The sequence below is a fragment of the Capricornis sumatraensis genome, chromosome 19 (assembly GCF_032405125.1).
Source record: "Capricornis sumatraensis isolate serow.1 chromosome 19, serow.2, whole genome shotgun sequence".
Classification (NCBI taxonomy): Eukaryota; Metazoa; Chordata; class Mammalia; order Artiodactyla; family Bovidae; genus Capricornis; species Capricornis sumatraensis.
Window position 1 is genome coordinate 28,919,484 of NC_091087.1, and position 26,907 is coordinate 28,946,390.

At 46.5% G+C, this 26,907-nt stretch overlaps 1 protein-coding gene across 1 annotated transcript in view; it reads right to left on the reverse strand.

Annotated features, from left to right (window-relative positions):
- The window catches only part of HOMER2 (homer scaffold protein 2), a 92,346-nt gene that overhangs the window by 19,204 nt on the left and 46,235 nt on the right, over nucleotides 1–26,907 (reverse strand). Inside the window, exons 2-3 of the mRNA XM_068991117.1 lie at nucleotides 17,811–17,967; nucleotides 10,145–10,276 (exon numbers count right to left, since the gene is read on the reverse strand). Of these exons, the coding sequence (XP_068847218.1) occupies nucleotides 10,145–10,276; nucleotides 17,811–17,967 (289 nt within the window). The remainder of the gene's footprint in view (nucleotides 1–10,144; nucleotides 10,277–17,810; nucleotides 17,968–26,907) is intronic.

Sequence of the window (26,907 nt, forward strand, 5' to 3'; positions counted from 1 at the left end):
ACAAATTGAAACTGGCAGCAACCCTGCACTGAGCAAGTCTATCAGTACCATTTTTCCAACAGCATTTGCTCACTTTGTGTCTCTGTGTCACATTTTGGTAATTCCCACAGGATGTCAAACTTTCATGGTGATCTGTGATAAGTCTCTTAGTTGTTACTACATTCACTGAAGGCTCAGATGATGGTTGGCAATTTCTAGCCATATAGTACTTTTATTTAAGGTATGGTGGTGGTTTAGTCACTAAGTCATGTCCGACTCTTGCGACCCCATGGACTGTAGCCTGCCAGGATTCTCTGTCTATGGGATCTCCCAGGCAGGAATACTGGAGTGGTTGCCATTTCCTCCTTCAGGGATCTTTGCGACTCAGAGATCGAACCTGGGTCTCCTGCATTGCAGGAATATGAATACTCTTTACCAACTGAGCTACAAGGGAAGCTACTATGTATTTAAGGTATATACATTATTATTTTGGACGTAACCCTAGTGCACACTTAACGGACTACAGTATAGTGCAAATAAAACTGTTATGTGTACTAGGAAGCTAAAAAATTTGAGACTTGCTTTAACTCAATATCTGCTTCATTGCAGTGGTCTGGAACCAAATCCACAGTATCTCTGAGGGATGCCTGTGAACAGTAACAGCCTAGAGCATCTCGAAAAGGGCAAAACAGTACATGCATTCTCACAGTCAGGATGCACAGTCGTACTATGCACTCACAGCCACTCTGAGGTCCTCTCACTACTGTCAATATACAAATGCAGCTCAGATGGGTTTCGTAACTGGCCAGGGTCACACTGGGGCTGAACACAGCCACCTGACGCCAGTGCTGGACACTCCAGTGCCCTGTGATTTACCTACTTAACTGCTACCTTAGCTAAGACGCCCAGTCTAACCCTTATCCTTCTTTCAAATGCAGGCAGATGAACCATTCTGCACCTTGTTTTCTTCATCTGTGAAATATGGGCAATAATAATGCAACCTCCATGGATCCCTGGAGGATGAGAGATGGGGCTTTGCGATGGGCATTCAACAAAGGGAAGCACAGCTTCTCATGGCCCTGATTTGACTTAAAACCATGAACTTAGGACTTCCCTGGTGGTCTAGTGGTTAAGACTCTGTGCTTCCAACGTAGGGGACATGAGTTTGATTCCTGACTGGGGAACTAAGATCCCACATGCCATGAGGAGAAAAAAAGCCACAAATTTTAGTAACAGAGCCCCACAAAAGGGTGAATTCATTCATTCAAAAATATTAACTAGCTATCTCTAGGTACACTGAAATACTTAAGAAGGACTTAGTTCCTGTCTTCAAAGGAATTCTGGGTCTGTAGAGGACTTTATATTCAAATGGGTGATAATCAAAAGAATTTTTATCAGAAAATAAGCTCAAAATGTCATGAAGTAGGATAAGCCCTATCAGATAAAATTTAGGTAAATAAATAATCACTTATTTATTATTATTATTATATATTTTTTAAGCTGTTCCATGTGGCATGTAGGATCTTAGCTCCCTGACCAGGGATCGAACCTGTGCCCCTTACATTGGGAGAGCAGAGTCTTAACCTCTGAACCACCAGGGAAGTCCCTGAATAATCATTTTAAAAGCAGTGTCAGGATGAGCCCTGCCATTTATATAAAAATTAGCTATGACAAAGGGGGAATCATAAATTAATGAGGAAAATTATTCAAAATATAATTGCGATAATTTTGGTAAACTGAGGGGAAATGGATTTAAATCCTTACACAAACCAGTAGCATGATAAATTAATGATGAGTTAAATGGCTAAGTTGCTTTATATTTTTAAAATCTGGATGCAAACAGAGCTGAACATTTATCAAACTTCTGCTTGAGGGGTGTGAGGGTAATTTTCTAAACCTGGAAGAAATAAAAGGAAAATCACAAAGTGACAGACTTGCCTGCCTAACAATTTAAAGCTTTTGTATATAAAAAGAAAGAAAGAAACTCAGAAGGGAAACTACAGCCTGGGGAAAGTATCTATCTTTAGACTAGTACAACAGAAAAAGGGTCATTATCTTTAGTATAGAAAGAGTTTGTACAAATTGAAAAGTAAAACATGAAAATCCCAACAGATAAACTGCAAAACTTACACACACAAAAATATAATAAGTAAGCAACTTAAAGAAAAGATCGTTCAGCCTTGTTGGAAATTCAAAAGCAAAATAATGGGGCACCATTCTTGGCCTGCTAAATTAGCTAACACTAAATACAATTATAATACCCTGTGCTGGCAAGGTATTCCTGGCAATATTGTGACTGTACAGCCCCTTGGAGAAGCAGTTTGGAACCACTGATCATAAGTGAAAAAAAAAAACATTTATACCCACTGACCTAGTGGTATCACTTTTGGGAAACTCTCTTACAAAAATAATTGAGAGAATGAAAAAAAAAAAAAGATCTTCTATACAAAGACGTTAATCCTAGCATTATCTATCATGAAACACTGGAAGCAATTCAGGGAGCCCTGGGAGAAGGATGGAAGAAGGTTTCTACTCAGAGCCTCCAACTGTTGGGACACAAGTAGTGAGACTACTTTGGTGAAAAAGCTCCTCTCTCCAAGTCTTAAGCTTTCTAGTATTTCCCCACTTATTATGAAAGCACATATGCTTGTACATTTAATAAATATAGTTTAGGAAAAATATTTTTTTAAATTGTAGAGTCACATCATCCAGAGATAAGCACTGACCACGTGAATTTTTAAAAACTTTTTTCTATCTGTACATATGCATCCACTACACACATATTTAAAAAAACAGAATGATATTGTATTGGGTTGGCCAAAAGGTTCGTGTTTTTCCATCTTACAGAAAACCCAAACGAACTTTTTGGCCAAGCAAACACATCTGCTTTTATTGCTACTTTTGATATTAATATGACAATATTTCCATGCAATTATCTTTTATTACATTATCTGAATTGCTGTACAATATTACCCTGAAGGATATACTGGAGTTTATTTAACTAATTTCTATAGCTGGACATTCAGGCTGGTGTATTATAAATGATGCCATGAGGAAAATTCTTGTAGCTAATTCTCTGTACGCAGTTACAATTATTTCCTTAGGATAGATTCCTATAAATAAAACCCATGGATCAAAGGATATTCAAACTATAAAGATTTCTAAGTAGATGCCAAATTCTCATGTCTTTACTTATTAGGATTATTTTCTGTAGTTTTTAAATGTGTGGCAGTAATTTTATAATCAAAATCATATTATGATAGAAAGTGAAAAATTATTGTTTTATTTCATTTTTTTTTTGGGGGGGGGCCCGGCCATTGAAGACCCTATGGCAGACATTACCTATTTGCTTATTCAAAATCCATTTTTTTCTTTTCCTTTAGCTTAAGAGAATCTTGATTTGTCTAGAACAGAAATTTCCTAGAGGGTAGAGAATAAGAACTGATCTAAGATGATCATGGTAACTCATTTCTCTGCCTTTTTTTTGCTCCCTGAAAGTGAGTATGGGAGGGTGGTCCAGGGACCCAAGACTGACACTGGATTCCCAAAATAAATCTGCCACAGGAGTTTACAGGGACGCTGTTGTGGTACCATCCTCCGGCCTCCTCTCTCCTGCGATGAATGTAGATGTGATAGACAGAGCTTGAGAAGCCATTTTATCATCATAAGGAAAAAGGATAAGCAGAGAAACAAAACAGAGTCCTACACCCAAAATCATGGAGCACTGTACTGATGCTGGCAACCGCTTGCCTCAGGCCTTCTTTTCCGTAAGAAAAGAATAAGCACCGTGATTAGCTCTTTGTTACTTGTAGCCACCAAACATTCTAACTAAAACCCATCAGAAGAATGATTAATATCCACTGAAAGAAAAGTGAACCTTTCACATCAGAAAGGCAGGAGATCAGGAAATGTTCTTACAAGGACACTGAGTTAATGAAGTAAGCGTTAAGAATGCAAATTTGAATTAGAGATAACTGAAAAGCAAATGCCACTTGGGGGGCTGGTCAGGATTTAGCTGGACCAACTACAGAGCGCTAGCAACTCCATCCTGGATCACTGCCCTTTGTGGCAGAATGTGTTTGTTCCAGGCAGCTGACAGTAACCTTCAAACCATCCTGGGCTTCCTGTAAGAACTCTTGCTGGAGGAGACTGGGTGACCCAGGGAGACAGGCACTCCTCTTTAATGACAGGACATTTTCTCCTTCCTGGGAAAAAATTAGAAGCGACCCTCCCTAGCACTTTGAGGTTTCCAGCCCTATCACTCTGGATATGAGACACTTGGCAGGGGAGGTATCCCTCCCAGCACTCGCCTTCTCCCACCAGGTGCTTCTTCACAGGGAAAAGGCATGCAATCTCCACCAGTCACTTCCGACAGACGTTCTGGTTAATTATTCTTTCAACAAAGAATAATGGATCAATCACAGCACGAGCAACTCCAACCTGATTACTCCCCTTCGTGGCAGGATGAGATGGAGCCAAAAGTATCAAGGTCAGATGCCAGGAACCGTCTAAACTTGGATGACTAGCTCATTCTTACACTTGGTTCTCCTTCCTCTCATCTCTTCAGAAGGCTTTCTAGTTGTCAGAACAGGCAAGCCCCCTTTCAACACTCTCCAGCAGGCTGAGGCATTACACCCTTTCCAGGGGGCGAACAATGTTCCAGCTCACCCTTGGGAGTACACATCTCCTGTTATTTTGGAAAGCCTGTACAGAGAGTGGAAAGTGTCCCTGTAATACTTTCTGGATTTTGGTGTGAAGTGGTCCTTATAACGGGAGTCATGAAGATCAAGGTATCTATTTTCCTTCCGGAGGAGTGAAAAGAGAAGTACGTATGAAGTGTTCTTAAATGCTAACATCCACAGTGGAGTTCCTTTTTCCAGGCTAGTTAGAGTGTTTGATTACCAATTCCTCTTTCAGGCCTGTGGGTGGCTGCTCCATGAAGTTGGGAATATTCAGCCACAGCTGTCCCCTCAGCAACATGTCTCGGGAACCCGTTGGGCCCAAGTTCCTCTCTGCTCACCAACTGCCACTTGTCGAGACTGCCAGCCTCACTTCGTGGGAATTTATCAGTGTGTGGTTAATCGTTCCCTTCAATGAGAAAGGGGAAAAGTTGATTTGCAACATTCTGAACAAAGGAGGCACCTCAGGGCTTATTTGATAAGTCTTTGTGACAATGGCAGGTCACAGTCACAGAGCGGGACTCCAACGCCTCTGGAGGAGACCGGGTGACTCGGGGTGACAGGGCATTCCTCTTTAATGACAGGACGTTTTCTTCCATCTGGGAAAAATTAGAAGTGGCCATGCCTGGATGCAGGCACAGCCCAAGGTCTCTTTAGTTCTCAGAGGCACAAAGAATGGAACTTTAACCACTTCTCATTTTTCTCCTGAGTTCTCCCTTCTTTCAATTCTTTTCTTTGAAATGTTCCCCCCTTGTCCTTCCTAGCTACTCTGAGTCCTCCAAAGATTGAAGAAGTTATTCTAGGCAGCTGAGGGTAAGCCTCAAAGCTTCCGTGGAGAACTCCAGCCCTGGGTGGGATCAGGGGCTGGTGAGCCAAGGAGGAGGGCCCAGACAGGACTCTGTCTCTGACAGAAGCCACCCCACCTGACCCTCCCCAGCAGTGTGAGGTTTCCAGCCCTCTCAGCCTGGACACAAGTCACTGGGCAGGGCAGGCGTTGCTCCGCCACCCCACTTCTCTCCGCACTTTTTCAGAGGGAAAAGGCATGCAATCCCTACCAGCCACTTCCGACAGACGTTCTGGTTAATGATTCTTTCAACAAATCACCATCAGACTTGCTTCCACTTTATAGAAATTTTCTCAGATCCTCACAGCACCTGTTCCTCTGCCTCATTTCAGAAAATGGCATCACATCGTCCATCCATCACCACCCCACAGACTCTGCCTCCCACATCCTCTCACCAAGTTCTCCCACTTTAGCTCCTCAATATTTCTTAAATGTCTCCAGCTCTTATGCAAGCCCTCCTCATCTCTGATCTGGATGAAAACAAGCTAATCTGTCTTGAAGTCAGAAAAAAATAGATACATAAAGTGCAAATCCGATCATTTTCTTTCTTGGCTTAAAGTCTTTCACAGGCCGTGAGATAAAGTCCAGAGACTCTGGCATGGCACAGAAGGCCCTTTCAAGAGCTGGCCTCTAATCAGCCTTGCCCACCCCCCAAACCCAGGTGCCCTATCAACAGTGAACTGTTTGAAGCTTCCCTTACATAGCATCAGAATTTTGCTTGTGTTCCTTCTGCTGTCTGGAGGATGGAGGGAAAGGGAAATGCTCCCTGTGGCATGATCTGAACATCTCATTGCCTGGTGTGCACAGCAGAGGTGGCCTGGAGTTGGGATCTACACGGAGCCCTGGGGACACAGTTGAGAGCCAAGTTGCATGGAAGGGACTGGGAAGAAACCCAGCTGAAGGGTTAGTGACAAAGAGATTTGGGAAATGGCTACAACTGTGGGTCCAAGTGGAGCCAGAGGCTGGAGATATTCACCTTCCCCATGAAGGCCTGCAATGAATGGACTGAAAGTCTGTGTTCTCCCTCAAAATTGTAGGTGGAAATCCTAAACACCACTGTGATGCTTAGGAGGTGGGGCCTTTGAGAGGTGACTAGGGCACAGGAAGGAGTCTCCATGAATGGGAAGAGTGCCCTTAAAAATGAGACCTCAGAGAGCGGAACTGACCTTCTTCCAATGAGAAGCTGATAGTCTGCAACCTGGAAGAGGGCCTTCACCTCACCCTGACCATGCTGGCAGCCTGATCTCAGACTCCAGCCTCTAAGACTGTGAGAGGCTGCTGTTCAAACACCCATCTATCGTACTTTGTTTTAACAGACTGAGCAGACTAAGACCATGCTTTTCTGAAGCCTCCGCCCTTCAGCAAAGAGAATCCTGAGAACTAGGGACAGGAAAGCTGCTCTGTGGACACCCAGCATTCTCTTCCCCAGCACTTGCTCAGAAGGTTATGGACACACTGGCCTCGGTGCCAGGGAGAGAACTGTGGCCTTGACAACACCTCCTCCTCCCCATGGCCACTCTGACTTTTGGCCCTGCCGAGTGTCAGCTGCCAACAACAGGGACCCACCCTGAGGCCCGGATTCTGCACCACACTTCGGAGTGACCAGGAAGCCCCATGGGGAAGGCTGACTGCACCAAGCCCTTCCTCCAGAGCACACAGCGATTTACTCTCAGAAAACAGACGTGGACTGTGAGCCATCAGGCCTCCCAGCCCTGACACCCTTAGACTGACTTAATGCCTTCCATACCACACAGCACCACCGCCAAACAAGCAACCAGCTTCTCTGCAAATGAAATGAAGCAAGGTCTACACACCACAGGATGCTCGATCCTCCCACGAACCCTATCAGCAGAAGCAGCAGGCCTTCCAGAACTCTGCCGTGCTGCCTGCTAGAACACAGGTATCACGCAGACCCCTGGGATGGGATGTGTCTCCTCAGGGCCATGGTCCAGAGACTGGGGGACCAGAGATGGAGACGACACCTCCCATGTTTACACCCCATGAGCTACCCTTCGGGTTTCTGCTTCCTGCCCCATGATGCTAAGCCCTGGAGATCTGGAGCTGTTAGCACCCAGGAGAGAACGCTTCTGTGAGGGGCTGGAATAAGAGAACGTGCAGAGTGCTACTAGGCCATCTGGGGCTTGGGCTTCGAGGGGCAGCGTCCTCAGTAGCTGGGACGCAGAGAAACACAGTCTGTGGTGTACCCTTCATCACGGGGCTCGTTTGTGGCTGGGTGCAGGTGCTGGGTTTGGAGGCCTCCTTAAAATGCGCATGTGTGTATATGTGGTGTTCACACACACACACACACGCACACACTGGACAAATGAAAGGTGCATTTAGCAAGTCCCTTCACAGTGACTTCCTGACTCATCTCAGTCCCGTTCTCTGTGCACAGGGAACCCAAGCAGCCCAGTCTGCACTAAAAGCTCCGTTAGTTCCCCAGGCATCTGGGACTCTAAGGCGCTTGGGGACAGGACACCCGCTCTGCATCCTTGGGGCCCAGCTCGGTATCGGCACAGCAGGAGCTCACTGAACACCTGCCCAGCAGCCAGTCAGATGGTCAAGGCAATGGATGAGAGACAAGTTCTGGAGCCGAGCTGCCCAAAGCCAGCCTGGCTCCAGCCCTTCTCAGATTTTCAACTCTCTCTTGGCTTCTCTGGATACTCTGATATTCTTCCAGTAAATTCTTGTGTCACACAAACTAAGCAGTCTTGCTTTTTGTTTTGTTTTGTTGTTTTTTGGCCATATTGCAGCGTGTGGAAACCTGGTTCCCTGGTCAGGGATAGAACCTGTGTCTCTTGAAGTGGAAGCATGGAGTCCTAACGACTGGACCACCAGGGAAGTCCCTAGGCAGTCTTGCTCTTACCGGCACATTCTCAACACCTACACAGGGCTCTCCCCCATCCTACAGGAAAACCTGTTCTCCTAAAACAAGCTGCTGGCCCTTCAATCGGCTAGGGGAGGCCTCTTAGACGTGGTCAGTTTGTTCCCTCAGTCCTCACTGTTCTGTTTGTGGTCAGCCTGCTCGGCTCCTCAACAGCTTTCTAACCATCCACAGTCAGTGCCCCAGACCCCTTGGGCCATCAAAGCAAAGCTATGAACCCTTTCCCTAGAAAAAACAGCAACACACACACAGAACATTGGGTGACATTTGAAGGGTTGTGGGGACTTCAGATTAAGAAGTTGTGACATTGTGACTTATAAGACATACACATATTGGTCTTCCTCCACGGTTCCTGACTCATAGCTCCTGGGCAGTGAGAGCATCTTTTGTCATATTTGGTCTCTTTTCCTCAGTTCTGAGTTCAGAGCCATAGGGGTGAAATGGGTGTCTTGTGATTTAGAACAAGCCCCTTTCCATCAAAACCGGGTTTATGTCAGTGAGGTGACTTCTGGAAAGGACCTAAGGATGGGGGCTGTTTGCCAGGGGGACCAATCATGAATGGAGGTGGGGGTGGGGACGGGGACTTTTAGTCCCTCTGGGGAGGGGAGAGGGTTGGAGGCTGAACCAACCATCAAAGGTGGATGATGTAATCAATCACGACTAGTTAATAAAGCTTCCATAAAACTCCAAATGATGGGGTTTGGAGAGCTTCCGGGTGGGTGAACATGAACAGATATGGGGAGAGGGGCACATTTCAAAGAGGGTGTGGAAGCTCCATCCTTCCCCCGCACCTTGCCCTGAACATCTCTTTCAACCAGCTGTTCCTGGCATACACCCTTTTAAAAACTAGTAACCTAGTAAGTCAACCACTTCTCTGAGTTCTATAAGCAGCTCTGGGGCTGGTGCTGGTTTAGTTGCTAATCTGTGTCTGACTCTTGCGACCCATGGACTGTAGCCTGCCATGCTCCTCTGTTCATTGGATTCTCCAGGCAAGAGTACTGGAGTGCGTTACTATTCCCTTCTCCAGGGGATTTTACCCACCCAGGAATCGAACCTGAGTCTCCCACATTGCAGGCAGATTCTTTACTGACTGAGCTATGAGGGAATCCCTATAAGCAGCTCTAGCAAATTAAACCTTAGGAGGGGGGTCACTGGAAGCCCTGATCTATAGCCGGTCGGTCAGAACCACAGGGCACAGCTGGGAGTCTGAAGTGGGGAGGATCTTGTAGGACTGAGTCCTACACCTGTGGGAGCAGACACTACTTCCAGGTAAACAGTGTCAGAATTGAGGTGCATTGCAGGACACCCACAGGGGTCTCAGAACTGTTTGGTGCTGTGGGAAACACCCCCGCCACGTGCATGCATGTTGGAGACTGGGAGCAGAAACCTTTCAAAACTCTTACTGAGCATCACCTTGCTCTCTTTCTCTGAGGGCTCCAAGCATAGAGTCACTGAGCTTGCCGGCTGTCAGACAAACCCTGGGTGCAGGGAGCTGGGGTGGTGGGGGGTTGTGGACACCAGGCAAGGCTAGTGCTGAGGCTGGGACGCAGCATTTTTAGAGAGGTTTTCCCTCTCCAAACTACATCTCCATTTTTAAGGAACCTGGTGGTTTTTAAACCGTCATCTGGTCTGGCAGCCCTGCAGTGCCACAAGGGGAGAGGCTTGTGCCGCATCCAGCGGCAGTGCCGGATCCCTTAACAGGCGACTACGCGTCAGACAGCGGCACTCATGGTGCCGTGGGGAAGACCATCTGATTACCTTTGTCAGCTGCTGCTCCGAGGAAAACCCCAAACCAAACACCGTGTTGGCTCTGCTGTCCGCCCACTGCCCGAACTTCTGTGATGTTTTGGTGAAAGTCATGTTGGGCGTGATTGTGCTGTTGATGATCACCTGCAGTGAAATAGCCCAAAGAGTCGACGCTGAAACATCGAATTAGACACCCAAGGGAGTCCTTAAAAACACCCTCTGTTGGCAAAGCTCGTATGTAAAGCCTACCTCCCCCACTGTTACATGTGGTCCTGAGTTCTTCCTCTTCTGGCTCATCCCACACTGAGTCATCATACACATACCACCATGATAAGGGGCAATTTTAGAGACTTAAAAACAGGCAGTTGGCCTAAAATAAGATTTCACAAGTTATCAGTGGGAGAGAGTCTCTCCTAAGGAGAGAATAGTTTCCAGGACTGCTATTTATTTATCCCAAAGCTGTTGTGCATCCGATTGTCCTTAATGGCTAGCCGTGTCACAAATCCTCTGAAGAACCGAGCTGCTCACCTTTCTAAGTGCCTGGAGCCCTGAGGCCCACCTCAAATCATTTAAAATCTTCATCTGCAGTGGGGGCTTGCTGCCTTCCCACAGGAAAGTAAAGGTACACTCTGATTGGGATAATTGGTGGAGAGTTGATTGACAGATTAATTAGGCAGGTGTGAGCTGGGTGCATGGAGACTGTGAGGACAGTGCAGGGACCTGGGGCTAGCTGTTGCTGCTGCCCTTTGGCTTTAAAGGATGAGGAGGTGTGGGAATTTCCTGGTGGTCCGGTGGTAAAGACTCCATACTTCCACTGGAGGGGGCGTGGGTTCCATCCTGGTCAGGGAACCAATATCCCACATGCCTCGCAGTGCATTCCCCAAATTAAAAATAAATCAGTTAAAAAAATGAAGGATGAGGGAGTGAAGAGGCTGTGGGACATGGAAGGAGACAGTCACGGAGCACAGGCTGTGTTGACGAGAGAGGTGACCTCCTGCGGAGGGCTGCACCAGCACATGGTGAGCCCCCAGGAGAGGAAGTCCACAGGACAAATGCCCTCAACTCTGCCATTCTGATTTCCCACCACCCACCAGAGCCAAGCAGAAGCCAGTGGCCCCGCAAGCCCTCCAATGTCATCAACAGGGCAGCCCCCAGGGGACCACAGCAGAGTGAAGAAGAGTAGAGGATGAACGCGGAGGTGAAAAGATGGTCCAGCACACGGTGCTTTCACTCACTCAGCAGGCACTCACTGAACGTGCACCGTGTGCCTGGGATTCTGCTGGCCAAAGGAACAAAAAGGAAGGAGTCAAGAGTCCTGGCCTTGGGACTTCCCAGGTGGTCCAGTGGCTAAGGCTCTGCACTTTCACTGCAGGCAATTGGGGTTCAATCCCTGGTCAAGGAAACAAGATGATTCCACATGCCTTGCAGTGTGGCCAAAAAAAAAAAAAGATTAAAGCACAACCTTTAATGTGGACTCCTGACCCCTATGCCTACTCCTTTCTTTTTCTGTGAATTCCCTCTGAAACTTTCATGGAGGAGAAAAAGAGACTCCTTGGGAAAGACTCAATTCCTGCAGAGCCCTGAAATCAACTTCTCAGAAAATGCACGGAACACATGCCATTAAGAGTACTTGGGAGAAGCAAAAAGCTAAGTGCCTCCAGGCTCCCGTCTGGCTCCAGACTTCAGAGGAGGCTGCTTGTCGCAAAATATGAGGCAGGTCCCCTGGATTCCTTTTCAAGGTAAGTTTTCCTCAATCCAAGGAGAGAGAAGCTGGAAGCACATAGAAATTTTCCACAAGAGGCTGGGAATGACTTATAGCAATCAAAAGACCTTGTGCCTGCTTCCAGAAAAGGTATTAATAGACTATTTTTAAAAACATTTTTTAAAAATATGTTGGCCACGGTGTATGGCATGTGGGGTCTTAGTTCCCTAACCAGGGATCAAACCCATGCCCCCTACATTAGAAACGTAGAGTCTTAACCACTGGACCACCAGGGAAATCCTATCAATAGATGCTTTTATTCTTTTTTATTTTAAAAAAGTCAGGCAAGAAAAGCAACCAACATTCACTGAAATCCTACTATGTGCTGAGAACATTTCCTATGTTTGCTCCTTTAATTGAAAGTGGTCTATATTGATTCCAAAGAGGAAGCTATAATGTGAGAGTTGGACATAAAGAAGGCTGAGCACCCAGGAATTGATGCTTTTGAATTGTGGTGCTGGAGAGGACTCTTGAGAGTCCTTTGGACTGCAAGGAGATCAAGCAAGTCAATCCTATAGGAAATCAACTCTGAATATTCATTGGAAGGACTGATGCTGAAGTGGAGGCTCCAATACTCTGGCGAGCTGATGTGAAGAGTGAACTCATTGGAAAAGACCCCGATGCTGGGAAAGATTGAGGGCAAGAGGAAAAGGGGGTGACAGGGGATGAGATGGTTGGATGGCACCACTGACTCAATGGGCATGCACTTGAGCAAACTCTGGGAGATAGTGAAAGACAGGGGAGCCTGGCATGCTGTGGTCCTTGGGGTTGCAAAGAGTCGGACACGACTTAGTGACTGAACAACAACAGCAACAATCATAATAATGGGTGGAGAGGGGGACCCTGACTGTGTCCTTGAAAGCAATTTCCATTCCTAGAAGAAAACACCAAACAAGTCAGGGTTTCAGGGCTTGTATCTTCTGAACCTTGGTGATCAGGCAGAACACAGCAGGTGCTGCTAAATATTTCTAGACTGGATGACCTCTACGGTCTCTTTCGATACAGGCTTCTGTAATCCTATAAATAACTGAGAACCAAGGGCAGGAGAGCCATCCAGAGCCCCTGGGAGAAACACCTGCTCCAGGCAGATCCTGTCCATGGGTGCAGGCAATTTCTCATAAGGATGCCAATGATTAACGCTGTCTGCAAAAAGTGCCAACAGCACAATGAAATCAAGTGCTGCGATGGCTCAATTAACAAATGCTCTGGGAACGGAGTTCCTCCGTAATGGAGTTGGCGGTTCTGGGCACAAACTCGCCATCACTCACACAGCTGTTGGTTGTGGCTGTGGGTGATATGACGGCTTGTATCAGTGCTCCGGGAAGCTGGGAGGTGGGAGGTAGCCTCACATGGCTCCCCTCTGTCTATACGCAGGGCTGACCTGGGGTGATGTGCTGAGGCTTCCATCCTGGTGGAAGCCTTCCGTCTTGGTGGTGACCCTCCTCTTGGCCTGTGGACATGGCACACCTCCTGCAGGCCTGACCCCATCCGCCGTCCACATCTATGGCGTCGCCCACGATAGCTTGGTGCTGGGACCCCACAGGCAAGCCAGGCCTGCTCCTCCAAGAGCACAGTCTCCTGGCAGCCCTCCCTCCCCAGAAATGGATCCACAGAGCCCCCAGGCAGCGCTGGAGCTATGTATTCCCACCAATATAGCCTTGAGGGGCAGCTGTGACTGAGGTGTGAAATACTCTCCCTGATAGAAGCAAGCACCTTAGTGTTTCAGGAAGGAGGAGACACAGGTCTGAGCACAGGTTTCTCCTATGATAAGCAGCACTCATGGCTCTCAGGGGAAGGAGGGGGCCTCCTGGCAGCCAAGGAGAGCACGGCGAGTGCTGGGACAGGGCAGAGGGGCCACTGTGCCTGCTGCGAACGACAGCTGTGACAGCTGCTGCTGCACCTCGTCCCTTCACGGGGAGCCCTGCTCTGTGGGGTGCCCATGGTGGGCTCCACAGCTGTGTCCTTTGCTCACCACAACCTTCGAGTCCTGTTCACACCGGCAGCCTGTCCCTGAAGCAAATGCACTCCTTCATCTGGGAGGGGCGGACCAGCCTTCCCCTCCAGCTGCGGCAGCGGAGGGACAGCTGGTCCAGCGGCATCAAGCACAAGACCTGATATGGCCAGGCCAGGAGAGAGAGGCAGGACAGGAGGCCCAAGGGCAGAGCTGCAGCCCGTGAGCCAAGACACAGCCCCCGAGGCGCAAAGCACCTGACCATCTGTCATCTCAGTTCAGATAACACTTGGAAGCAAAGGCCTAAAACAAAGCGGAGTTGTCCCGACGTGGTGGGACACAGAGATGGGGAGCTGGAAGCAGGGGTGGGATGCAGAGGGGCAGTGGACAAGAGTGGCACGACCCTGGCTCAGGTCAGCATACCGTGCCCGGCTCCAGTCCCCGGGAAGAAAGGAGATCCATCTGGATCACTGGGGCCGGGTGGAGGCTGGGGCTGTGGAGCTAAGGAATTCAGCCGCAGGTGGGAGGAGGAAGGTGCAGAAGACTGGGTGGTGGCCATCGCCATGCTGGGGTCCTTCTCCGTGTCTCACCTGATGTGTGGAGCAGCTGGAGGTACAGGAGCTGACCTAGAACTGGCCAAGCAGCTCCAGGAAAGGTCCAGCAGGGCTGAGGCGGCCTGGGCATCCCTGTCTGGTATCCTGTGCTTCAGCTCTCAGGACAGGACACTCGTCCCCTACCCTCAGCCCCAAGTGCCATTCACAGTCACTGAACAACTAAGGCCAGCCCCTCCCACTACCTGGGCCTTCTGCTCCATCACAGGACACTCCCTTTTGCAGAACAAGGCCCAGTCACAGTGTATCTGCCCTGCTGCTTAGGCAGAAGCTCTAGGTGGGCCCCTGGAACTCCAGGTGGTCGGGCATCATAGGAGGGGTGGCTGGAGATACTTGGGCTCCAGTGCTGGATGCCAGGGGCAACTCACAGCCTGAGGTCCCCATTCTCACTTTCTTTTTGGCTGCACTGGGTCTTAGCTGTGGCACTCAAGATCTTAGATCTTCATTGGGGCACATGAAGAAGGGATCTTCGTTAGTTCCATGACCAGGGATCGAACTCAGGAGTGCTGAGTGCAGCATCTTAGCCACTGGACCATGAGGGAAGTGCCCCCTTTCCCACTTTTTAAGTGACTCCTAACTTGATGGAGGCCCCACACTGAGCTTGAACTAACTCTGTTCTGTAGTGGGGGCCCTCCACCCATCCAATTGCTCAGAGCTGGCTCCTCTGGCTCCGACCCCACCACTGTCTCAGCTTCAGGAACTGCAGAGCTGTGTGCTGCAGTGGCTGACACGCTGACACATTACTCAGAGCCCAGCCAATAGGACTAAAACACTTTCTCTAGGAAAGTCATTTGATCTGTATTTAAGCCCACTCTATCCTTGGATAACTCAGCTGACAAAAGTGCAAACCCATCTCAAGGGATGGAGGATGAACTGACAGGATCTACAGATAAAAGAAAGCAAGACAGCTTGACTCACCACCCTGAGCAGAACATCCTGGCAAAAGTCTAGGAGATTCCAGTCCAAAAGCACAGAGAAGGAAAGCGGTAGCACAACGGCATTATCACCATGTTTCCCAGAGGAAGGAAAAAAAAACAAAAGCATGTTCCAGATACTCAATCTTCAGACACGAGGTGCCTACCTACTATGCGCCAGGCACTTGCACACTCCCTGAGTGCTCACTGGATCCCTGCCACACCTGATTACCCAGCTTGCAGCGGGAAGTGTGCCCTAACTCAGAGAGCTGGGAGCTGGTATCTGAGGACCTGGGCACAGGCAGCAGTCTGTCAAGCCTCAACAGCAGCGTGAACTTAGCCAGTCACTGCCTGTCTTTGACTTGAGCCGTAAAATAGGAGTAAGGGCTGTGGCAACCTGAAGGAAGAGAGAGGACGGCGAGGCCAAGCTCCTCTATCTGCAACCTCAGTGGTGCTGAGAATACAAAGGAGGCCTTTAGAGAACTTAAGCTAAAGGGAGAATTTGCCTGAAGACGGGAGCCTCATCAAAAGATCCGGGGCACCACGAGCTCTCACACCATTCCTGAGGGATCCTCAATGGAGGCTTCCTGTGCCTCCTGCTCCGTGGTCGTGGGGCTCATGGAGGGAGGAGCCCACAGCCAGGCTCCATTCTGCCAACCAGCCTGCACCCAAAACTCCCCTGCTTCCAAATGCCTAGGAGCACTGACCAGACACACTGTAGGCAGGAGGCCAGTCAGAAGGCTACTGCAACAGTCTGAGCAAGACTGCACCGGGACAAGAGTCATGGCCTTGAAATCTAGAACGAGGCATAAACGTGAGACTGACTTCCGTGTGATCAGCTAAAAGGGAACTGACCCTGTGCTTTTCCATTTGCTTTCTTTTTAAAAATATTTTCTGGCAACAAATGACTGGGAAATGAAAATGGAGAGGTGGTTTAGAGGACAAATAAGGGTATTCAGCTTCAGATACACTGAATTTCTGGTGACAGCAGATAATCCATGTGAAAATGTCCATCAGGATGAACACAGATCAAAGACACAGAAGAAATTATGAAGCATCGAGTCTAGCTTTTTTCTTTTGTAAACTTGGTGATATGTCTATTGATAACCCTTCTTTATTCTGCTCCCATAATAATAAGGCAAAATACTGAGGAAGGGATTTCCCTGGGGGCCCAGTGGCTAAGACTCTGAGCTCCCAACATAAGAGACTTGGGCTCAATCACTGTGAGGGAACTAGAACCTAAATGTCGCAACTAAGACCTGGTGCAGTGAAATAAATAAATATCTTTTAAAATATTGAGGAAGACAGCAGAATAATGAAAACACCAGGAAAAAAATATTTCAAGAAATACTCTAAAACCACTTAATAAAATTCAACTCCCATAGCTAATAACACCAAAACCAAACAAGATCTAACACCTAAGGCTGGCAAGGATGCAATAAACTGGCATTCTCATACATGCTGGAGGACAGAACTCTTTGGAAAGCCACTTGGCAATATTCATCAAGAGCCATAAAGTATTAATATCTTGACCTATAACATTACTTCCAGGAATCTGTTCTAAGGAATTATCCAAAAGAAAGCAATAGGCACGGGACTTCTGTGGTGGTCCAGTGGCTAAGACTCCATGATCCCAATACAGGGGACTTCGGTTTGATCCCTGGTCAGGGAACTAGATCCCACGGCTGCAATGAAGAGTTCACATGCAGAAACTAAGACCCGGAGCAGCCAAATTCTTTATTTATTTAAAAAAGCAATAAGCACGATGAACAAACAAGGGTTATCTGTTTCATGAAGATGCTCATTATCTACAATAGTGAAAAAACTGAAAGCTACTTCAGTATCTAACCATAATGGGAGAGATTAAGGACATTATAGGTCCTTGGTATAATTATCAAAATGGCATTAAAATGCTACTTATGAAGACAATGTGCTAACAAGGAAATCTATTCTTTTAAATGTCATACAGAATGAAGTAAGTCAGAAAGAGAAAAACAAATATCGTATATCAATGCACATATGTGGAATCTAGAAAAGTGGTACAGATGAACTTATTTGCAGGGCAGAAATAGAGACACACGTAGAGAAATGTATGGACATCAAGAGGGGAAAAGCAGGGTGGCATGAATTGGGAGATCGGGATTGACACACATATATTACTGTGTATAAAATACAGAACCTGCTGTACAGCACACGGGGAAAAAAGAAGGTACAATCTGTTTGCAAGACATATTACTGGAGAAGGGAATGGCTACCCACTCCAGTATTCTTGCCTGGAGAATCTCACAGGCAAAGGAGCCTGGCGGCTACAGTCCATGGGGTCGCAAAGAGTTGGATATATTTGTAGGACATACAGTAAGTGAACCTTAAAAATGTATCATATTGCTTTTGATGAAAAATAAGTGACTGGGAAGGTTCAAATGAGCCGGTGAAATGGTACCTTCGCTCCATCCACACTGATGATCCGATAGCTGTTTCTTGTGACATCGTAGAAGTAGGAGACAGTGACAGCCTGCTTGCTTGCAGGCACCCAGTTCTTCTTGGTGCTGGGGTCGATCTGGAAGACATGCGCTCGGGTAGTGAAGATGGGCTGTTCTCTGCAAGAGGAGAGACGGGCCCGTGAGTTGATGGAACATGGCTTCATGTATAATTTATGATTTCTAAGCCACCTAAGATTTTAATCATTTATGGGGAAAGTTACATATGCATGAGAACAATGAAAACAAGAAAAGGGAAGAGAGGAGGTAAAAAACAGACACCTGAGGAGTGGTTACTGAAACCCAACACCCTGAGGCTGAGGGGCAATTGGCTTAATGAGCAATTTGCTTAAAAGGCAACTCCTGGTGCAGGGTTTTTGCATCCCGGTCAAGGGTCCTGTTCTTTTTCTGATATCCTCTTGGCAGTTTTTAGGGCTTTGCAACATATGTATTGGCAGGTATGGATTCTGGAACAGTTTTAAGATTTTGCAAGCCATTTGTGACTTCATACTATATTTCTATGGGCTTCCCAGGGGGCTCAGTGGTAAAGAATCCATCTGCCAAGCAGGAGATGCAGGTTCAATCCCTGGGTGGGGAAGATCCCCTGGAGGGGCAAATGGCAGCCCACTCCAGTATTCTTGTCTGGGAAATCCCATGGACAGAGGAGCCTGGTGGGCTATAGTCCATGTAATTGTGTCCCCTACAGTTATGGGGACACTACTTAGCAACTAAGCAACAACTGTATTTCTACTAAATATTTCTCATATTTGCAGCACTTTATGAATGATGCGTTCATTCATAATTGAGCCTTAAAGTTTTATATTTCCAACTTACAAATCTTTGGGTTTTATGCAGTATTCATCAAATCTCTTTTGCTATTCTTGTTCTGGAATTGTTTTTTCACTCACACGCCTGTAAACTCTTAATGTGATTATTAACCAAATTAGCATGGTGTCTATGTTTCTATTAAGTGAGGAATTAATTAGATCTTGACAATAGCATTAACAAGGCAGATGAATAAAAATTATAATGGATTTAACTGCATTTCATATTTTAATGTGTCTGCTTCACAAAGTAGCACAAAATAAATCACAGACTCATTACAAAATATAATTTCTTAAAATTTAATTATTTTTGAAGAAAGGTAATTCAGGTTAACTGGCTGGAAAATCCTTTCCAAATAAGACAAAATGGGGGTGGGAGGAAGCTACCACACCAGGATGTAAAAATAATCCTCTCATTCATAAAATGCTATCGATTTAGTAAGCACTTATGAGAGACAAAAAATTAAATCAAAATTAGAAAAATTAATTTTTTTAACCCTCACAATTCAAAGAGATGACATAAAAGAATGGGACACCCAAGTGGAAACAGAAGATAAAATCATAAGGAAAGAGTGAATTTTAAGTGCTCTGGTTTCTGAAAGGAGTGGTTTTGGGTAAAGTCCTCTATGAACCCATCCTGACTAAACATGGCTCATTATTGGAAAGGAAACCCTTTCTTAAGAGAGAAACTGTATCCTAGAAAAGCAATTTACGAGGCATTTCACCCCACGCAAGAGATACTGAGTAACACCATGAATACCAGCATTAGCCATCAACTGGGACTGTAGACAATGCAGAAAACTTCCTCATGACTATTTCTCTGAATGAATAAAAGCCAAGGGCACGCTCTTCCTGCTACTTCAATGCAGCTGTTTCTAGAGCTCAGCTTTCCAGAAGGGACCGAGCTCAGCACTCCTAGCCCCCCGAAACCTTCCCCTGTACGTCCCAGGAGCAGGTTAAGAGCCTCCTTATGTGGATCATAAGGACGCTTGTCTTCCTGCCACGGTGACCAGGTTCACCCACCCACTCAGTCCCAAACTGACACACTTCTGGCCACAGGATGACAGCTGTGGAAACAAAGGAATATTCTCACTGTAGTGTTCTGCATCTGTTGTTGAGAGGGGGACCAGCCGTTGGGGAGCATGTGTGTGCCCGTGAATACCAGCCTGCCTAATCAATCCACATGGGAAAGCCTTGCATCTGTACACTCGGTGCCACGTTTTGCTAACCATACAAGTACAACACCAGAAAGGAAAACACTTGCTCACCTGGAGTTCTTCTGTATGTTTAAGAGGAGGGAGCGACTGAAAGGACAGGAATACAGAAAATCTTTTTAAAAGGATCGAATTATGCAAGGTATACAAATACCAAATCGTTGTCGTCTACTGAAACTAACAATGTTACATGTCAATTATACCTCAATTTAAAAAAGAGAATTAAGCTAAAATCTCTGCTTCCTTTGCACAGAGCACTAACAAGCTGGGCAGGGACCCACCGTCAGGCAGGAGCCCTCCCAGGGGAGGGGGTCAGGCTTTCCCTTGTGTCCTCCACGCTAGGGAACATGGATTGGGTCTGGATTTAGCACCCTTAGACTAGTGTTTCCTAAGTCTCTGACAGGAATTAGCTGTGGCACTCAGTAAAAATACGAGTTCCTGGGCCCCAGCTTAGCCCCATAGGAACCTGGCTGTGCAGGGAAGGGGCCTTCATAGTTCTGTCTTTTAAATTAAGTAATGTTGGGCTGTGGGTCTTTGTTGCTGCACGGGGGCTTTCTCGAGTTGCAGCACGTGGGGGCCACTCTCCAGTTTCCATGCATGGGCTTCTCACTCTTTTCTTGTGGAGCACGGGCTCTAGAGTCAGGGATGAGTGGTTGTGGCGGAGCATGGGCTTAGTTGCCCCATGGCATGTGGCATCTTCCTGGACCAGGGAGTGAACACATGTTCCCTGCACTGGAAGGCAGATTCTTAACTGCTGGATAACCAGGGAAGTCCCAGCTCTATATTTTAACATAACATATTAAGGTGATTTTAATCCTTAGGAAGCTCGCATCAGACATTATCAGTTGATCTACAAACAATGGAAGAAGTCACCACTACAGCCAGCACCTCTCCTCCAGAATGACAAAAACAACTCCGAAACACCCACCCACAGTTTGAAGAGGACAACAGAGGGGCCAAGAACAGGATCTTTGGTTGCAAAGGATGGGGGAGGGGCATGGAGAGGCAGAGGTGCTCTGGTCAGGACAGAGGGCAGCCACTGGTGGTCAAGCTGTGACCTTCTGAGAGTGACTGAACAACGACAACACACAACCAGCGATGCAGGGATGTCGGGAGAGCACGGTGGGTGGGCTCAGCTGGCCACACCCTCGGTGTCTGCAGCCCGGTCTCCATGGTCAGGCCTCTGCCAGGGAAGCGGCTGTTCCGGCGTGGAGGGAGCTCGGTGACCCAGGAAAGGAGCTGCAGGGAGACCCACTGACCCTATTCTGAGGGTGGGCCCCACAGGAGTTGCCACGGCTCTTCAAAGACCTGCAATCTCAGGCCTGGGGACCTGGGCTAGACAGGGCCAGTGTGGCACAGCTTTGAGCCCAGGAAACTACCCACAGTACTGGGATTTCTACATGAATAACCAAGTCCTTGGCTTCTGGGGGAGTTCTGTTTTATTTTTCTAAAATTAAAAAAACTAGTGATATTTAGGGACTTCCCTGGTGGTCGAGTGGCTAAGACTCTGTGCTGCCAATGCAAGGGACCCAGGTTCCATCCCTGGTCAGGGAGCTAGATCCCACATGCCTCAACTAAGACCCGGCACAGACAAATAAATAAATAATAGTTATATTTTTTAAAAGTACAAGAAAAAGTCTAATGGTATTTAAAGAAAAAGAAGAAAAAGACAGGATGGAAAGGAAAGTCAGTTAATATTTAGCTGGTATATGTTGTATATGTTCTCATTCAACCCTCTGGACAGAGCTGTGAATGGGGGAATTCACTACATAGAAAAGTGAAGGTAGGGACTTCCCTGGAGGTCGAGTGGCTAAGACTCTGTGTTCCTATTGCAGGCGACCTGGGTTTTATCCCTGGTCACTGAACTAGACCCCACAGGCCACAACTAAGACCCAGCAAAGTCAAATAAATACTTAAAAAGAATGAAATTGAGAGTTGCAGGATGATTTCAGGCAACATGGACAGCAAGCCTTTACATCTTCATGGGCAAAATCAGAGTGCAAACCTCACCACAAAAATCCAGAAAAGCAGACCCCGACTCGGAAAGAGCACCGTGCCCTACCAGAGAAAGTAAGAGCTGGAACTAGGACACAGAAGTCAGTTCCTATAAGTGTGCAGATCAGTATAAATAGAAAAACTCAAAGGAAACACAACTGTCCGTGCCAGGAGGCCACCTTTCCTTCCCAGCAGGGAAATGCCGAAGAGTGTACATCAGGAACAGAAACTACCTTCATACCCAGTTTTATTCTCCTTTCTTTGGTGTTTGATGCTTAGGGAGTATATTTGAAATATACTCCCATTCCTTCTTCAGTGCTTTAAATAGAAAGCAGATGTTTCCAGATGGCAAACCGTTCCTTTAGGCAGACAATATAACCTACTGTTCCCTTGCACAGTCTTTTTAGAGCTGAATAAACACCAATTGCTGCTCATTGAACACATTTGGGAACCTGACAGTAATTGTCCCCAAGAATAATTAGACACTGCAAAACATATGTATGTTTGGAATATGAAAACCGCTCAGCAGAAAGGCCACTCCTGCAATGAACGATTTCTGGCTCCATGTGAAATGATTCTGCAAAGAACTGGCATGACTACTTTTTGCAGGAAAAAAAAAGTAAAGTGATATTTTATTATAATCTCTCTATGCAGTGCTCACTAGGCTTTTCCTGATATGAACTTGTAAACCCTCATGATCCTTATTATTCTGACTTCTGTCTGATGTGAATGAAAACAAACCATTCAGTCATTATCTTACAGCCCTTTAAACATGTTCCAAAGTCTCCTAGGATACCCTCATTAGTTTATCTTCCTTGGGTCTTAGATCCTTGCGCACATCATTCACACAGCTCCAAGAGAAGTGTTCGGCCCCAACCTTGATGTGTGTGGCACTGTCCACCCAGCTTCGAGGACCCTCCCTGGCTCTGTGCCCCACAGGACCAGCTCCAGAAGCATCAGAGTGATCCATGGGTGCTGAGCACCTGGCCATGCCCCGTCACCAGACAGGCTCTGTGCTTTCTGCTAGCACCTCCACACCAAAGCACCTGCATTTTCACAGGACCATGCGCGTGCCCTTCACTGGGGCTAAAGCATCCTCCCCTTTGACTGGACTTCCACTAGTACTTTGAGTCCTACTATAACATATTTTAAAAAAATTTTTTTTAACTTAAAAAAATTTATTTTTGGTTGTGTGGGGCCTTCATTGCTGTGCTGGCTTTCTCTAGTTGGGGCGGGCAGGGGCTACTCTTTGTGACAGTGTGTAAGCTTCTCACTGTGGTGACTTTTCTTGTTGGGGCTCGGTAGTTCTGGTGCACAGGCTTCAGTTGTTCAGCAGCATGTGGGATCTTACAGGACCAGGGATGTGAATCTGTTTCCCCTGCCGTGGCAGGCAGATTCTTAACCACTAGATAACCAGGGAAGTCCCCACCAGAGCACTGTGAGACATCTAACTCGTGCTCTGAAGATACAGGCCCTGGACTGAGCACCTGGCATGTGGGAACAGAAGGTGGCTCACCAAGCTCTCCGCCCTCGATCTACATCTAGGCCAACAGCCCCTTGCTGGCAGGGTCAAGGCCCCAAGCCTAGGAAAAAGATCTGGTAGAAAAAGGAAATAATGGACAAAAGGTTCTAGCACATTCTTTCATAAAAAGAACCCACCAAACTGACGAGTATCTTGTAATTCTACTTTCATACAAAATCCCCATAATAAAGTTATCATTATTTGCAGATAATAGGATCACACATCTGGAACACCCAAAAAAATCAACTGAAAAAGTGACTATGAATAATAAAATTCAGTAAGGTGACTAAGTAAAAAATTACCAAAGAAAAATAAAATCAATAGCCTTTCCAGATAGACATTATAATAGATTTTAAAAGATCCCATTTAGGACTTCCCTGGTGGTCCAGTACTTAAGAATTCACCTTCCAATGCAGGGAGTACAGGTTCCATCCCTGGTCAGGGAACTAGGATCCCACATGCTGAACAGCATGGCCAAAAAATAAAAATAAATAAAAGATTCCATTTACAGTAGCAGTAAAAAAGATCCAATTTCTAGGAATCTATTTAAGAAGCCAGATCTGTTCAGAAAAAATAAAGATAACTTCTCAGGCAAACAAAAGAAAACCTTAATAAGTAAGACATCATGTTCTTACAAGGGAAGGTCAATATGAAGATGTCAATTACCACTAAATTATATAGACATCTTAAAAATGCCAGTATCAACAGAATTATTTTTAGAACTAGACAGAGTTATTCATGTGGAAGACTTAATATGAGAGGATAGCCAAGAAAATTCTGAAGATGAAGAACAATGTGGAGGTTTAGCCATAATTTAGCCAGATATTGAAATATATTATGATATGGGTCCAGCAAATGAAATAAGAGGTATGAGCAAATAACAGACTAATGGAATAGAGAGAATCTAGAAACAGAAGTGCAGGGAATTAAGTACACAATGCAGGCAGTACTATCCATCAGTGGGACACGGAAATCATTCCCTAAACCCTCTTAGAACAACAGAATGGCACCTCCCTGGAGAAAACTTGCACCTTAGCCAGAATCCGTCTCCTTGCCTGGTCTCAGCCCCTTCAAGTGGGTCACAGCAGACCCATTCTGTTAAAGGGATTTCCACCTGCCCCCAAACTGCCCAGATTAACAAACCTGATAAATGAGAGCTATCACATAAGTCACATCTGTCACAGACTTCCTACTCCACTGACTGGGGATCCCCTTTTCGGGTCACATTTACATCAGGGAACAGAATGAGGCAAGCATCCTGATGAAAGCTCACAGGCTTCCATGACGACGCTAGCTCTATGGGAGAGGGTCTGACAGTTTCTCAGGAGCTCTCAGCCCACGTCCTCCTGTGGGTCTCCTGTGATGTGGGTCTGACAGAGCTCGGGGGCTGGTTCACAGGCTGAGGGCCCACAGGTCTGTTACCATGCGCTCTGGGAAAGGCTCTGCACCGTCCCAAAGAGGTGCTGGGCCCAGAGCACTGGGAGAGGATCCCAGTCGTGGGGACGGGGAGAGGCAGAGTCTCAGAAAAGCAAATCTATGATGGAAGGCGAATATCTGCATGGGGGTGGGTGGCTGGGGCTTCTCTGAAGGATGCTGGATAGGTAAACATATGATGGGAGGATGAGACCAAGGACAGGATCAAGGGAGAAAATAAAACAAAACTCACCAGCAACACTGCAATACCAGGACTTCCCTGGTATTCCAGCAGCTAAGACTCCACCCTCCCCAGGAACAGGGACGCAGACTTAGAGGACGGTCTTTCGGACACAGTGGGGAAAGGATCGGGAGAGAGGAACAGAGAGAGTAGCGCTGAGGTGCACACACCGCCATGTGTACGACAGGCAGCTAGCAGGAAGCTGCTGCACGGCACAGGGAGCTCAGCTCAGCGTTCTGAGACGATCTCAAGGGGTAGGATGGGGCAGGGGTGGGAGGGCGGCCTAAGGGGAAGGGACACATGTATACATGGCTGATTCACGGTGTTATACAGCAGAAACTAACACTACATTGTCATTATCCTCCAGTTTTTTTTTAAAGACCCAGTTCTCAAGATATTTTTTATTTAAAATGTCAACTATCCCAATACACTGTACAATAAATAAAGACCTTAGAATCACACACTCATATAAGCACACACACAAAAGACTCTGCCCTCCCAATGCAGGGGGCCCAGTTTGATCCCTGGTTGGGGAACTAGACCCCATATGCCACAACTAAGATCTGGCAAAGTCAAACAAATAAATACTTAAAGCAAAAAAAATAGAAACACTGCAATCCCATCTTGTGTTCAAATGGCACCCTGCTACTCCTGCACAGAAACCCCTCTCCCTCTTCCAAACCCCGCCTCTAACCCAGCCCAGAACCCAGGAAATCATTGGGGTTTAGCATGTGAGGGGGAAATGACTCTGCAGACGTGACAGGTGTGCTCAGAGACTGGCAAGCGCCACTCAGGGATACAGGAAGGGGAGGCAAGAGAGAAGGCCTTGAGGGTGGGCTGAAGCCAGGGGAACACTGAACGACCCACTCTTTAGATTTCTTTAAATCGGTTTTTCTCTTAGGGGCCACTGTCTCCAACTGTGCTCCATGGCCAACTTATGTCAAAGCTATTTTCTCTTCCAAATACATTCCAAGAAATATATATGTAGGAAAAATGTTAAATGCACTTGGATAGTTGTTCTCACAATTATGACATATCATCGTTTAGAGATTGTGTTCTCTACCCAAGGCTTCAGAGGAATCACCAACACCTGTCTTTTGAGCCTCATACACATGTGTGACCTGCACTTACAAAGCAGCCATGCACCAACATGTGGAAGGCATCTTATTTTTAGGATTTCAACATATATTTGTGATGTAGTCTATATGCAGCATATTGAACAGTTACACTAAAGAACTCACTCCCCTGGAATCTATGGTGAAAGATCGGAGTCCTCAAAGTAGAGTTTTATGATTCACGTGCTGTGAACCCCAAAAGCCAAGAATCAGAAAACATCCAAGGGATGATTTCTAAAAAGCCAGGTGGCGAGCCGCCACGCCATAATGATTAATGATTCCTGGGACAGCTAATTCAAAAGAGTGCAAAACACTGCCCAAAAAGCAGTCGGTGTTGTTCCTTATGCTGTAACATGTCTGTGCGTGGAGGTATTCCTGTTACACTAGATGAAAACAAAATACAGAAGACTTCACGCCATGTCTGTTTTGAAGACATGACTCGTCAACATCATTCCTAACACTAAGCAGATATTATTTTCTTACAGGACTGAACAAATAATGTTTTCAATTTTAAGTGTGGAGGGCTTTTGTATTCATCTAGAGTAAACATAAAGTGGGGAGAATGGGGAGTGACTGATAATACGTTCTGGGTTACTCGGAGGAGGAAAAAATGTTCTAGAGTGAGATGGTTTTGATGATTGTACAAGCTCTGAATATAGGGTAAAAAACAATGAATTGTATATTTCATATAAGGAAATTGTATGGTGTATGAGTTATAGCTCAGTAAAGCTATTTT